Source organism: Telmatherina bonti (genome assembly GCF_933228915.1).
Source record: "Telmatherina bonti genome assembly, chromosome: 17".
NCBI lineage: Eukaryota > Metazoa > Chordata > Actinopteri > Atheriniformes > Telmatherinidae > Telmatherina > Telmatherina bonti.
The window spans coordinates 28,594,999-28,610,722 of NC_136615.1; the positions used below are offsets into that span (position 1 = coordinate 28,594,999).

The 15,724-nt window shown below is 39.4% G+C and overlaps 3 protein-coding genes across 3 annotated transcripts in view; 2 read left to right on the plus strand and 1 right to left on the minus strand.

Annotated features, from left to right (window-relative positions):
- The window catches only part of arrdc1b (arrestin domain containing 1b), a gene marked incomplete at its 5' end in the record, with an annotated part of 45,644 nt that extends 44,565 nt beyond the window's left edge, over positions 1-1,079 (plus strand). Inside the window, one exon of the mRNA XM_079257197.1 lies at positions 745-1,079. Within this exon, the coding sequence (XP_079113323.1) occupies positions 745-809 (65 nt within the window). The 3' untranslated portion in view covers positions 810-1,079. The remainder of the gene's footprint in view (positions 1-744) is intronic.
- A 3,477-nt stretch (positions 1,080-4,556) lies between these two features.
- On the plus strand, positions 4,557-13,890 carry slc31a2 (solute carrier family 31 member 2). Its single transcript, XM_079257236.1, has 4 exons — positions 4,557-4,712; positions 8,580-8,646; positions 12,444-12,672; positions 12,817-13,890. The coding sequence occupies exons 1-4, from the start codon at positions 4,704-4,706 to the stop codon at positions 12,980-12,982; spliced, it is 471 nt and encodes a 156-aa protein (XP_079113362.1). The 5' UTR covers positions 4,557-4,703; the 3' UTR covers positions 12,983-13,890.
- A 408-nt stretch (positions 13,891-14,298) lies between these two features.
- Positions 14,299-15,724, minus strand: part of niban2a (niban apoptosis regulator 2a) — a 42,900-nt gene continuing 41,474 nt past the window's right edge. Inside the window, exon 14 of the mRNA XM_079256917.1 lies at positions 14,299-15,697. Within this exon, the coding sequence (XP_079113043.1) occupies positions 14,793-15,697 (905 nt within the window). The 3' untranslated portion in view covers positions 14,299-14,792. The remainder of the gene's footprint in view (positions 15,698-15,724) is intronic.

Here is a 15,724-nt window from a genome sequence, read left to right on the forward strand (position 1 = left end):
TCAACCTGATATTAGTGAAAAGATCCATTTTGATGCCTGCTTGCCTTCAAAATTGATGCAGAACATGATAAAAAGAAATCAGGATTTCATCCAGCCATGACCAAGGAATAAAAAAAAAACTTTTATTCTTTCTATGAATTTATAAATCAGAACATTTTTGTGTTTTAAGTGTGGGGGAGATTTCATACATATTCCCTGGAAAATATGTTTTACTTCAAAAAGTACAAATGCCCTGGTAACTACACAACAACACCATTTTAGTTCATTAAAAGTAATATGATGTAAATAAAATAATTGGTGTTCAATCTGACATCATACAAAAAGTAAACAGAAAAGCATTTGGACATTTCCACCTGAAATTCCTTCCAGATCTTTCCCAAAATTTCTTGGAATGTAATTTTTAGACCAAGATCATTCGTCAGAAAAATCACAAAAATCTGCCAAGCAGTTTTGTGTAAACTTGCTAACAAACAGATAAATGTGGGCAAAAAACATAACCTGCTTGACAAAGGTAACGATGCACCAATCAGATGGATCAACTGGTGAAACTAATAACAACGGCAAACATTTTTTATGAATGTATTATAGTATATTTCTCAAAACAGCTTCAAGTTGGCAGGTGGTAAAAATAACCCCCGTCTGGCGATTCTATGGGGGAACTGGAACGAGAACATTTTCCACCTGTAATCCAGCATATTAACATCACAACTCTATTGCCGACCTCTCTGCCTTTGTGTGTTACAGAGCCTCCACCCACCTACGAGGAAAGCTGCAGCAGCGTGAACTCAAGTTTTAACAGCGGACAGTAGAGAACAAAGAGATGGTGAAGCATCGTGCCCACCCACATCTGTCTGCACTCACCTCTCCACATCCAGACAGCGATGATACATGATGAATGAGAACTCTACAAAGGGATTATTTCTTATTGTTATAAGAATTTAAGTTTCGCCTCATGTCCCACCAGGTAATGTCAGACCAAACGGGTGAACATCACTGTGCCTAAAAGGAGTTTTTGGGGTGATCACACAGCATTTAGGATGTTCGATTGAACATATTTGATGATTGGAATAAGAAAAACGCTCCCTGTTTCTTTTTTTAATCCAAATTGTCGCATCTGTGATGCTTTTAAATTCATTTTAGCCTCTGATTCCTTTTTGACAAGACCTTTCAGTTATGTTGGTCTAAATTTGCCCTTTAGTTGTGTTTTTGTGTCTCAGCTATCCTCAGTGGAGCCATGTGACCCTTTACATTCGTCCATCTGTGCGTCTGATGCAAAACAACCAAAGTCAACGGAGAAGGGAAGAATTTAAAAACTAAACTCCTGTGTGATTTTTGCATCTTTTTTTTAACAACAGCATCACAAGTTATTTTTCATTTTGCAGGCAGGATTTAAACACTTCAACCAACTTTTTCAAGTTACTGTTATTTTTTGACATGTTATTTGTGAAAAAATTGCATTGAATATATGGATATTTTATTCTCAGTGCCACCACCTTGTGTTGACTTCAGGCTTTCTTTAGTTAGCCGAGGGGATAGGCTGCAGCTCCGCGGTGACTCTGCATTAGAATAAGCAGGTGTGGAAATGAATGGATGGCTGGTTTTCCATCAATACTCCTGCATTCACAGAGTCATATATCTGCAGACGAGCCTTAGTTTTCCTGCAGCTGGGCAGCGCCCTCTGGTGGTGGGAGCTGATGCAAGCGTTATCTCCTGCAGGCCTGCTGCTGCGATTAGCATCAAATTTATTCCATTGCTGTTGTGATTTGTCTTTTATTTTGAGTCTCTGAATGAAATTTAAGGTTTACAGTTTTGTTTTTTTTTTTTTTTGTCATTTCTGTTGCCTTAAAATTAAATCATGTCACATTAGTGAGATCATTGCAGATGAGGAGAAACGTGCACAACGCAGCACTTTTTGACAGTGACGTCATGAAATTTGAGCGAACACAGCTAGTGCATGGGTGAGCATGTATGACATGGTGTATGGGAAATGTTTTGTACTCCAAATGAATCTCAGATGTCCTCCTGATTTGGTAAATGTGTTGAAATGTCTGCTGGATACAGTTTATTTTATTATCTTTTTCTCTTTGCCTGTGTACCACAGCAGGGTAAAACCACAGTAATCATGATCTAAGCACACTGTCTCTGCAAACTTCTGTTATTTATAAACAAAAAGATTACTAAAGTTCTTGTTATGCATATAGAATTTATCTAATGTTATTCATAAAAGGGGGGGAAATGAGTTTTGTTGTCTGATTTTTTTTTTTTTTTTTAATCTGATTTAAAAAAAAAAAAAAAAAAAGTTGCTATATTGTGTCATTGATGACCAAAATGATTCATTTATGTTGTGATGATTTCTGCTACATCACCAAGGCCTGCTGTGTTACAAAAGCATTCATTGTCCTCTCATGTGGGAAACTAATGCCAGTGAGAATTTTAAGCACAATCGCTGTACTGAATGTTCTCATTACTGTCCGTTTGTTCTTTTCTCACATTTAAAGTGATCAAAGTCCACTTTGAAAAAAAAAGTCTAATCAGATGCACAGAAATATAAATGATCATAGTTGCAGGCTTCATATGTTGCCACGTGTTTCAGGATTTCTTTTTTAAATGAGATTTTCCACAGACAGAAACCTTTGTCGCCCTGCTAACAATGCTGTGTAACTCCATTAATGTGACAACATGCCTTAAACCACCTGGATTCCTGACATCTCTTGCATGAGCCTGTTATGAACCTGCTTCTCTGGAGGATATCTGGATGTGCTCCTCCTGGACTGTGCCAAGTGCACTTCATGTATACAGATGTAGCTTCTATTGAAAACAGTGAGACACTGGACCTTAGATCTGTAAAGCTTTTGTATTCTTGTTTTAGAAAATGATGTGCAATTCCTCTTATTTCCATGAGCTCTGCAGCAGGAGCAGCTTCCTGAGGTTATTTCCTGTTGCCTTTTTTTTCAGTCCTCATTCAGTTTATTTCTTCAACAAAAGGTACTATAGCTTTATGGAGCCTCAGTGTTGTTTTTCCCTTTCATTCTGTTCCATTCACATACTGATGCGTGGTGTCTTGATTTGTATTTTTCTACTTGAAGCTGTTTACAAGTGTAGTACGCATTTACTGATAGTAGCACCTCCACCAGTACATGTAATGTTTTAAGTTACAGTGCAGAATCAAAGTTGTACTGTAAAATATAATAAAATAATAAGACATGTTTTTGTTTCTTGTGTAGCCTAAATGTGTAATGGGAGGACATACTGGGCGTTGTTGTTTTTCACCAACTTTAAAAGTATAGTTCCATTAAAAAGCCGATATACAATCAAAACCAACAAAAATGAGAAAAGATGCATCTTGGAAAAAAACGTTATGAAATTAAATGAATGAAAAATACTTTATTAATCCCCAAAGGGAAATTCAATATTGTAGTAGATAATTAATTTGAGGAGGTCTTGTTCTGGAGGCTGATGGCTGCTGGCAGGAATGATCTTCTGTATCTTTCAGTCTTACATCGGACCTGAAGAAGCCTCTCACTGAACACACTTTGTTGTTTCATCACTGTGTTGTGGAGAGGGTGTGAAGAATCCTCCATCATCTTCATCAGCTTGTGCAGCATTCTTCTTTTGGACAATCAGCTCCAGCGGCTCCAGAGTTACTCCAAGCACAGAAGCAGCTTTCTTGATCAGTTTGTTGATTCTCTTCAAGTCTCTGGTTCTGATGCTACTACCCCAGCAGATGCTGCAAAGCTGACTGCACTCTCCACAACAGACTTATAGAAGATATGCAACATTTTGGTGCAGACGTTAAACGATCTCAGCTTCCTTAAGAATTACAGTCTGCTATGACCTTTCTTGTAGATGTAGTCAGTGTTGCATTTCCAGTCCAGTTTGTTGTCCAGCGGAACTCCAAGATACTTGTATTCCTCCACCACCTCCACCTCCTCTCCCAGGATGGTTAGTGCTTTGTTTATTCTTGTTCCTTCTGAAGTCAACAATCAACTCTTTTGTTTTGCTGGTATTTAATATAAGATGATTTTCACCGCACCATTTAACAAACTATTTAACAAGATATGGAGATATGAAGATATTATTTAATTTATGGATTGTTCTAAGTAATTAAAAATATTTCATTTATCTGGTTGTCGCCTTCAGAAACCATTTTTTAAAACTTTCTATGGTGTTGTTATTTATTCTTTTATTTATTCATACAGCTGATGCATTCTAAGTTCACAGAGCCGAAAGTGGATGACCGCGCTCGGCTATCTTCGTTAACCACGTGACTTAAGCCCTAACGGTTATGGCGTATTAAAAAAATATCGTTTGGCGATTAAAAAAAAAATGTGTAGCATGTGTCCTCGGTAAATGTTGACTTTATGATTAAAAAAAAAAGAAGCACTTCTAAATTCAACCCACAGTCGACAGAAATATTTAGTTTTCCGTATGCTTTGAAAGGTTTGCGCTGCTGGAATATACGGACTACATTACCCAGCAGCCTCTGCTCGTGTTCTGTAGTCACGAGGACACGTTAGCTACCATTCAGTTGAACTTGCTGACTTGTGTATCTTGGTTAGAAGCAGGTTAGAAGCTGCAGCTGTTGGCTATACTGAGGCAATGGCTCCTTCTTGACAGTCCAGCCGAACTCCTGACCAAGTCGCGATGAGACCTGCTGGAACTGGGATGTGAAACTGGTATTAGCTACAGTCAGCAAGTTCACCATGATGTCCGTAAGTTTTATGTTTGTAGTTGGTCTTGTTTAGCTTACATCACACATGTTATGGAAACAATGAAGATATTTAATATCACTTGAACAGCATTTGACATGGTGTGATATAGACTTTAAGCAGCTTTCCATGGTGGTTCTGTTCTGACCCACATGATCTGATACGCTGTTTGGAGATAATGAAGCAACTCATTACAGCTTGTTAAAACTTTTATAAACTCTAAAGGTAGATTTAAAGGATCTGTTTGACATAAGACACTAAAACACATATTCTCTGCATTTTGTTGTTTTAAATAGGCCTAATAAAGTATCCTAAATGCTTTCCCTGCATCATAAACAAAAAATAAATGTATAAATCTTCAGGAAGTCAGTCTAATACACAAACTATAGATTATAGAATTGACACTAGAAAAATACTTCTTGTTAAATCAATGCTTCTGTTTGTATAAACCAAAACTAAACACTAGTATTGGATTATATTTTGATTTTTATTTAGTGCGTTTTGGTCCAAATCCTCATGTCTTTATTTATTAACATGAAATATATCGTCAGTCATGCGCTCATACAGGCATATGCAAAATCAAGAGTTTCTGACCGCTTTTGAAGTGAGTATTTGTTTGTTCTTCAACAAAGTCTGAACTGTCTTTTGTGCCTGTTTTGGGGGCGGTGAAGACACAACAGGAAAATACTCTTCGTCCTCAGGTCTTAATCAGCCACAGAGACGTTATTAAAGTGAAAAAGGTGGTTTGATTTTACAGAGATGTAGCAGAAGTCTAGTTTGAGTTGACTGACTTCAGGGTGAGCACAGGTCAAATGAACAAAAGAAGAAGGGGCCTGTACTAAACAAAATACAACTTACTTTCATTATGACCAAAGCAGGAGAAAAGGGAATGACAAGCCTTTTTTTTTTTTTAAGCAAACTCAAGGATGACCATGCATAAACTACTGAGGGTGGCAGGTTGGGAAAGAGAGAGAGATGAGCCCAGGGCTTTACAAGGAAGCCATCTTACAGGAGTCGATCTCTTTTTAGCTGCTAAAAGACACACCTATCATAACACACAAAAATTTACATAAGTAATAAATCATGGTCGTCATAACGCCTGGCTTTGTTCCTTCTCTGTCGACATGATCCCACACTGCCTCAGTCATGTCAAGGTCCAGGCTCTATTCATCACCACATCAGACCTGTTGCCACTGATTTCAGTCCAGTTCTTGAGTCATTTGGCCTCAACCTTTTCTCCATGTTTCCCTTCATAAAGAATGTCTTTTTTTTTTTTTTTTAAGTAGGTGGCTCAGATGAGACTACCAGGTCCAGTATCAGGTTTCTATTGGTACACTTTACTTCAGGTCTCTCCCTTAGTCCTCCATTCCCCAGTTTCACCACCACAGTTTGCTCAATATTTCAATAAGTAAACGAACAAGTCTCAGAGAGATATGCCGAGTATTCAGCCTGTAGCTTATGAGAAGCACATTGTTGGTACAAAAATACTACTTTTGTGTCTGTCAAACTTTCTGTTATCTTTGGTACTAAAAAAAAAAAAAAAAAAAGAAAAACACTAAAGAAATGGACACTAATAATATTTCTATGTAAAAGGCAGTTAAACTAAATTATTTATTTGCTATTTTGTCTGATATGTGCAGATACATGCATCCCTTTAATTAGGTGCCTTTTTTTAAGTGGCAAATACAAAATTACATCCTTAAGGTTGGTATGCAGATAAAAACGGAAAATGAATAGAAAAGCAGCCAATGTCTGAAGAGTTTGAGACATTTAAAAGATCGCTTGAAAGTGTGGCTGCTGGGAGTGAAATATAAAGACTGCTGTGCATCTGAAAACATCAAGCATGAACACTTTGAACCCATTTCTCTGCAACAAAAACCCTTGAAGTTCATGGCATGCTCAGAAAAACCTCAAAATGAACTCAAGTTTGGGCCAGAACTTAAAAAAAAAAAGGATAAAAACTTCCAACAGTGTTTGCAGCAGACACTCTGATCTCACAGCTGTTAACTTCGACCTTCACCAAGCAAACAAACATGTAATTTTCTCAAGCGTTGCCATGTTCCTTGTTGTCTTAATGTAAAAGAACAAACTCTACATTCATATGAAACTATTTTATTTTATTTTTGTGGGTCAGATTGTCAGCTACTTATTTAATTTGAATAAAGTTTGATGTTTGCATGTACGCTGGGGATAGAAATGCAAGACTCGGACTCAACGGGACCTTTTTAGGGGCTTATCAGTGTGCAGCTGGTGAGAGATACTTGTGCCTGGACAGGTGGTGAATTACTGGGGAAGGGAGGCAGAGAGCTGGTCTGCTGGCTGAATAACACACACTTAAACACACAGTGCATTCCTCTGTCAGTCGCATGTCCACACCAGCAGGGAGAACAAAGTGTCCTTCTGTGGGACAGTAAGTCCTCTAGTTGTTAGACGAGCTGTACTGAATAGATATTTGTCCGAAACGGCGTAATTCAAATTCTTTTCGTGATGCCACAGAAACAAGAATCGAACAAGAATTTCATGAGAATCATCAAGTTTGTTTTACGGTTGTTTTTTTTTTTCTTTGTGAGAGGATGTTGTTTAACTTCACACAAATGCTGCTAGAAAAGAGAAGAAAACTAAATAATAGAGCTCTGTAATTACCAATGCTCCCAGCATCATTGCACCTGCAAATAGAAGTGGTCCAGAAGCTGTCAGTCCTGGGTGACCGATCCTGTGGTTTGGGGGAATGACGTCAGTGTTGTTGCAGCTGTTTGCTCCTCAAACCTGTTTTGCATTCAGTAATTCTTCATGGCATTGATTCAGCAAGGCGTTTGCTCCATATTGACATTGTGGGATCTAGGGATGCACCGATTCACTTTTTGGGAGTTCCGATCCGATACCGATATCTGAAATTAAAATATCTGCTGATACCGATGTCTGCTGATACCAAATCTGTTTATGTGAACATTATTGTGACTATGGTTATCATTACTGTTATAGCTGTGTAAGATTTCATTAGGTTGTAAAAATGACCCATCCTTTCTGAAGTTACCGCACCAATACAAATATAATAACATTACAGATCTAACGATTTCAACAAGTTTTATTTTGATTTGGCACATTTTACCTAAATACAACTATAAATGTGTGGTTTTGACACAAAGATCTAGCATTTAGTGTAACAAAAAATGTCACATTTTAACATTCAAGGCATTTATTTCTTTTAAAACATGTCCGAAGCATGTCATCAAACACATTTGCACTGGCTTGACTACTGTGGTATCGGTACATTTTTTAATACTGTAATACCAGGTATGAATACACATGCTTGGTATTGAGCGTGCACCGATACCGATTCCAGTTTTGTAAGTAAATAAAATATCCTCTACCTCCTCCATTACATCTCATATACACGAGGCAGGATGGATCCATGTGTTCTTGTTGTCTCCTGCTGTGAATATGGAGTTGAAATCAGAGAGTCATCAGACCAGGCAATATTTTTTCCATCTTCTATTGTCCAGTTTTGGTGAGTGTGTGTGAATTGTAGCCTCAGTTTCCTGTTCTTAGCTGACAGGAGAAGCACCCAGTGTGGTCTTCTACTGCTGGAGACCATCTCCATGTCTTGGTTGGAACCAGTGGTTATTTGACTTCCTATTGCCTTTCCATCATCTTCAACCACTACATTCTTCTCTGCCATCAATAAGGCCTTTTGGTCCAGATAAATGCTGCTTTCCAAACATTTTGACTGTTTTTCAGACCGTTCTCTGGCCTAGAGGATGGTGTGGGTGAAAATCCCAGTAGATCAGCAGCTAAAATGGCATTTTAGCTCAACATTAAACAACTTTCAGAGGCTTGGAGAATGTAAAACTTCTCCTGTTTTTCTTTTAGATGACCTTTGGAGTGTCGAGCGATGTGACGCTCCTGTTTAAGTCCTGGGATGTGCACGGCCCTGCAGGTAAGCCACAGAGGGTTTAAAAGTACCCGCATACCAGGAAGTCATGTCTGAGCAGTCACATTCAGCAGAGCCACTTCATCATGTTGAAACGCTGTCCAGTGGGCGTGTTCGTGCTCTGCTTGCGCGGGAGATTGCCGCTGGGTAATTTTCAGTATTACACAGGTATGGACAGGTATGGAAAGGGTCCCGTTGAAAATCAGCTAATTCATACTGGCATGAAACTTGTCTGACAACTTCTAAACCATCAGCCACATTTTCACTGCTGCTCACTGCAGACAGAGCTTCATTCGACCCTGACCTCTGAGTTTTGAGGTCATTTAGAACCAAACCAAAACAAATAGAGTTGCTTTAATTATTATTTAGGTTTAAAACAAAAATAATGTGTTAAAACTAGTTAGGTCACTGACGATGTTTACTACGTGACTTTTAGCTTTTCCTCATGTCAGATAGATGAAGTACAACCTGTACAAACACTTTGTCTTGTTTTTGCTAATTTTCTCCACATTAGTTTGGAACCATGTAGACTTTGTCTTACTTATGCAGTTTTTCAGACTTTGCACAATGCACAATGGCCAAGGGGGATAAAGTACACAAAGACATTTGCAGTACTCTGTATGGCCTTTCTGTTTTAGATTATTTGCAGAAAGATTTAGTTGAGCCCAGCTATGCTAATTTAGATAGTAATAAACAGATGCTGCTGGTTGAAGAACTCAGCTGGGAGCACTCATGTAACGACACAGTGTGAACGGAAGCTGCTTCAATAAAACAGTGAAGTTCCACCATGAACTTATGTAAATCTTGCTGGTTTCAAAGCAGCACAGATCAGAGTTAGATGTAGGAGCATCTCCATTTGTACATGGCTGTTGTGAGACCCTGCCATAGAGGTACAGACTAGGAGTAGTCAGTGTTAATATGAATGCAATGTATCGGACACTGGAAACTGGTGCAAACAGCAAGAGAATCCGCAAGGCATGCTGGGAAGCTCCACCCACTAATGCCTAACAGGCTACCACTGAGCTGACTGATGTAACATGGTTACCCCCCGCTCCCCCCTTTCTCTTTTAAATAAGTTGCAAAAGTCTTTACTGATACTAACTATGCTAATGTTTACAACAGTAACAAACAGACTGCTGCAGCTCCCAGCTGGGAGCAATTAGCGCAATTCAATCTTCAATTCAATTCATTCTTTATTTGTATAGCACATTTAACACAACCACTGTTGAACAAAGTGCATCACACAGTTAAAATTAAATTAAGATAAAGTTAACTATCTTTGATTTAAAAAAATACTAAAAAACTCTTGGTAAAACATAGTAAAGTAGCCTAGAAATCCTGTTTAGCTAAGTTTTAAAGTTGCAATCATGCAACTTGACACAGTGTGAATGGAAGCAGCTTCAATAAAACATGAAATACCACCATGAATTTATGTGAAACTTGCTGGCTTCAAACCAGCACAGACAAAGATATGTCGGAACTTCTCCATGTGTATATGGCTGTTATGAGACACTTCCACAAAGGCACAGACAGAGGGTTGTCAGTATAAATAGGGCTGCAATGTACCGGACACTGCACACTGGTACAGACCTCTAAACCCCATTGAAGCAATTTTCAGCTCATTATGCAAAAACTGACCAATGGCTGAGCTGAAACTTTTTCAGTGTCCAATCCGCATTTGCTTTAAAGGCTTGTCATCCAATCACAAGTTGTTTTTTTTTTACAAAATGCTAAATATCTTAAAAACTGTACAAGCTTGCCATGACAAAAGTCATAGCTTCATTCTACTGAATGTACCAAAAAGATCCATTTTATTGGCTGAAGTGGCACAAATGGTTAAAGAGGAGTTAAGTGCTGAATGAGAAAAACAGGAAAACAATAGTGTGAATGCGATTCACGCTATTGTTTTCCTGTTTTTGCAGGGCTGCACAATATTAGAAAAACAACTTGCATGGCGTTTTTTTCTTTTGTTTGTTTGTTGCTCTGCGATTATATATTGTGATTTAATAAAAATAAAAAAAATACAGGAATTTACAACAGATGACTTGAATAGCACAAGTCATGCTGCACTCCTGCCGTCTGGTTGACAATTAAACTGCACTGATCTCACCTCTTTCTGCATGTTACATCTGTGGTTTTTGTCTGCATTTAAAGGATCTTTTATTGTTGGCTTTTATTTTTTTTTGCTAGTTACGAAGTAAATGTTTCATTCTATCATGTTTCATTTACCAGTGCCCACTTTGGAGCCGGTGTCGCCGCAGGTCGCCTACTACCTGCAGGTTGTAGATGGACAGATGGACAAATAAACGTGTTGAGTTCATTTGCCTCCCACATTGCAGGACCTGCAATGTGACTATTGCACACACGTCCATAACAATGCTCAAACGATATATTGTGCAGCTTTAAGTGTTTCTATAGTTTGTTCTGTTGTAGGTTTTTGTTTGTGTTAAGAATTATTGTTTCATTGATTGACCCAGTTCCAGCCAAGCTTTAGCTATCATAAGGCCACACATCTGAGTATTTTGGCATCTAGAGGAGCTCATAATCGACTCAATGTCTGCAAGGTGTCCTGGTCCTGTGGCTGCCATGCAAGCCCAGATCATCAATAGTCCGCCACCGTGCTTGAAAGTTAGAAAGAATTGTGTGAGATCTGTTTTCTCCAAAGATATTCATTAAGTCTCGCACATTATGCCGGACATTTTTGACATTCTTGCCAGCCATGTTACTTTTCAAGACAGACTTTTTTAGATTTTCCCCTTGTTTTTCCAATACTGCTTTAATTTTAAATATTTTTTTTAAATAATTGTGTTGATCTAAAGTAGAACTTCTCATTTTAATTGAGATGTTTATTGATTTTCACGGTTTTACCCTTTGCAGCTTCATGAAGAAACAAACAGAATGAAACTTGAAAACTGTTCGCCTGATGTTTGTTTTACTCATCCTCTGTGTGGGACTTGCCTAAAAAGGAAATAAATAGACCGATGATCCTCAAATCCAGCAGGTTCAAACAAATCCATTAATTAATCATCGTACAAGGGCTGCTTTCTTTTCCTTTTCTTTGCTTTGCATTGCGATTTCACAGTCTTAACCAAAAAACTGACTAATTCCTAAATTAGTCATTGTTTTATTTCCTTTTCTTTGCTTTTGGACTTGCATAATATATTATAGAATCCAGAAGTTTCTTGTCTGAGCCTGTCTATAAGAAACTGTTTTCTTAAATCGGTATTGATGCCTTCAGATAGACTAATCAGGGGTGTCGAACTCCAGCAGGTTTTTGTTGTTTCCCTCTACCAACACAGATTGTTCAAATCAAATGGATCCAGCAGCTTCTTGTCAACCTGTTTATGAATTTCGATCAGGTGTTTTGGAGCAGGGAGACCACAACAACCTGCAGGATACCGGCCCTCGAGGACTGGGGTTTGACACTGTTTCTATATCTATAATTGTTTGAAAAGTCTTTGTATCCAGATGAGTAGAAAATGTTGCTCTCCAACACAGTGATGCCAGGTTTATGCTGGTAAACCATTACTGTGTTAAAGGATGTTTACTGTCTCTTCAGGAAACTTAAAAACTATACAGAGCGTATAAACCTGATATTACTGTTGTTTTGGTCAGTTTTAATGATTAGTTCAAGAGTTACAATTCTGTTTTTTACATCCTATATAAATAGGAAGCAGCTTCGTCTGGGTAAGAGAACATGTTAAAGTTGAGGGAGGGGAAGACTAATATGAAGATAAAACGGGTTGATTTTCCTGTGAGGTTTGAGTCTGTTGATGGTTTCTGTGGTGTTTTCTCGTCTCTAGGAATGGTGCTGTCGGTGTTTGTCGTCTTGCTGATGACAGTCTTTTATGAGGTGCTGAAAGTCTGGAGGGTGTGGCTGGGGAGCAGCTCCAAGCTGGGCCAGCCTCCGTCCCCGTACAGCGTCCCCCCGTCCAGCCGCAGCGAGAGCAGTTCGGTGCTGGACGGCAGCCCCTCCGAGTCCTCCCTCACCCCCGTGGAGACACCCCCTCCAACCCCAAGCACCAGGAACAGGTCAGGGTCTCATCAGTTCTCATGAAAATACAAATAATTTCATTAGAAGAGACGGAAATGTGGATGATTTCCGATTTATTAGTCTAAGTCAGGGATGTTTAGCCCAATCAGGTGTTTGATATATTATTAAATCCCCTCCCTCAGCTGGTTGCTGCATGTCATCCAGACGGTCCTCCACATGCTGCAGGTGTCGCTGGGCTACATGCTGATGCTGTGCGTCATGTCTTACAACACCTGGATCTTTCTGGGGGTTGTCGTGGGCTCTGTCCTCGGTTATTTCATCTCCTTCCCTCTGCTGGACCAGATGTGACTGTATGGACCGAACCCGGATCACAGGAAACGGAAAACCATCTGACGGATTTGTGTTATGTTATGTTGGACTGGAACAGATGAGCTGCATTAATGATGGTGTGATCAGATCATGAATCACTGAGATGATGTGGTTCTTCTTCATTAAAGGGATCTAGTTTTTCTGTTGATTGTGCTTTTGTTGGATCTAACTTCTGCTTTTGTTCAGTCAAACAGTGTACAGCATTCACAGAGAGAGAAGTGTACTTTGAGTCACCGCAGCAGAGGTGCAACTCATCGCAGATGGGATTCGCAGCTCATGATGCCTTCTGGTTTGTTTCAAAGTTTTTTGGGGTTTTTTTTTTTTTTGCTGCTTCTAAATAATCTCAACATTACATGTCATTGAAAACAGTTTTTTGTGTGTTTTATTGATGTGTTTTGGACAAAATTGGTGGCTTAAAGAACTGACTGACGTAATTTTTGCCTCAAACTTTTCAGGATTTACAAACTGATGACTCATTTTTCACGTGTTTATCAGAGGAAGGTCCTGTTGACAAACCATAAACCGAGAAGCAAAATGCCACCTTCAGACGTTTTCCATTTCTTTGTGTTCTTTACAAACAGAATATTTACACCACTATCTGTCTGATGACTTGATTTGCTGACCATAAAGAAGAATAAAGCAGATGAACTTTTCATTCATTCATTCATTCATTTAAACATGAGATTTATGAAGAAATGACATCTTTACTCAGCATTTATGATGTCCAAATATGAATAAAACTCACCTGACAGACTGATTACTGCTGAAAGAGTAACAAAAGCATGAAAATGATTTATTTTGAAAATAAATGTAACTGAGCCTGTATTTAAAAACTGCTTATTAACTCATTTTAACTTCTTACTTCACTATTTTTTATTATTAAACACTGGACTCTCAACAGTCGCACTTACGTCCCCTGCTGTTTGGTTTCTTCCTTGTGTTGTTTTCACTCAGATATAAGCCGCTTTGGAGAAAATCATCTGCTAGATGACTATATGATAGAAGAACACACAGTATAAACTTAAATGACTTTACTATGTTGTATTTGGTACCAAATTTAACTTCAAACTACAAAAAAAAAGATAAAAGCATTGAACAGCTGATGCTTTCTTTGGCAAACGTTTCAGACTGATGTAATTCATGAATTAAAGCTTCATATTATTTATTTTCAACATTTACAGAGAGATTGTCTCCAACATGATCACAGATGCAAATCTGTAACTCAGAAATATAAAGAAAATAGTATAAATAGACATTTGATTAAATATAATTACAGTAAAGATGAAAAAGAGGATGTAAGCTTAAAAACTAAAAGAAAATCTACCAGGGAATGATGAAAACAAAATCTGCTCACTTCAGGAATCCTTTAAAGGTTTTTTTTCTCCTTCCTGCCAATGGATATAAAAAAGTGAAGAACTAGAACTTTTGCAGACATGAATGAATCATTTGCAGACTGGAAACATGAGAAAAGCTTTCAAAGCGAGCACATTGCATTTTTATCATGCAAGCAGCGCCCCCTGGTGTCCAAAGGGAGGAACTGAAATTATGTTTCACACAGTTTTTACTGGAAATGTGACATAATAAAGTCTGACTTCCTGATATGTTCCAACGCTGACTTAGATGAGCTGTAAATACCTGAATATACAAATACAAAGATCTAAATGGAGTCTAAACCTGTGGTGGGTTTAGTATTGATCCAAAACAGAACCAATCAGATAAAAGACTCGTTCAATCCCTTAAATAAAACCTTTCAATCATATTAAATATGACGTGAGAGTGTTCTGCGTTCCTACGCCAAAACAACCTCAACTTCAACAGGGTCAATGACTTTGTCCTCTCCATTCAGGCCGTTTGTGATTGGCTGAGGCTCCGGCTCAATCAGCCCGTCATTGGTTGGTGACTGGAAGCCGCTGTCATAATAAGAGCCAGAGTCCACAGCCAGCGACGGTAACTCGCAATCTGACTCTGCCGCCGAGGGCTCTGTCATGCGCTCGCTCTCCTCTTCCTGCACGGCCATCTCCATTTCCTCCATAGCTTCCCGGATGTCTGAATCCTCCTGTTGCTCCTCATCGGCTTCCTGGTTCTTGTTTCCCACCAGCTCCTTCAGGATCGACTCCGGGTACGTCTTGTCTCGCGGTGATTTCCTGGGGACGTCTTCCACCACGGTGGTGACGTGCGTCACCTCCTTCTCCAGCCCGTCCTCCATGGTGACGGTGCCAGTGACTGATTCTGTCCCGTTCGTCACCTCGCTCAGTTCCTCCTTTGGCACCGGCACCACCATCTCAACCACCGGGTTGATCAAGTCCCGGATCTCATCGACGCTATCCGGAGACTTCGGCTCCTGAAGCCGACCTAGTTCCTCCTCTTCCTCCCCTCCGTCTTCCTCTTTGCATTCGCAAACCTCGCCGTCTTCCTCAGGAATAAGCTCCACCCCTGGGACCTCCAGGCAAGACTCATAAGCGAGAGGCAACCCGTCCAGCTGTATCATGGACACCACCTGCTTGCGTCTCCTCCCCGATCCCCTCGCCTCAGCGTCTCCTCTGACAGCACCCTCCGGTTCATCGCCCCCAAATTTGGAGGTCCAGTCGACCGCAGGTGTCTCCCCGAGGAGGTGCAAGTTGGGATCGCTGTTGTTCAGAACGATGCTGTCTCTGTAGAGATTGTGTCTCCTCTGCACAGCTGCTTCCTTCACAGCTGGACAAAACAACAAACCACACACAG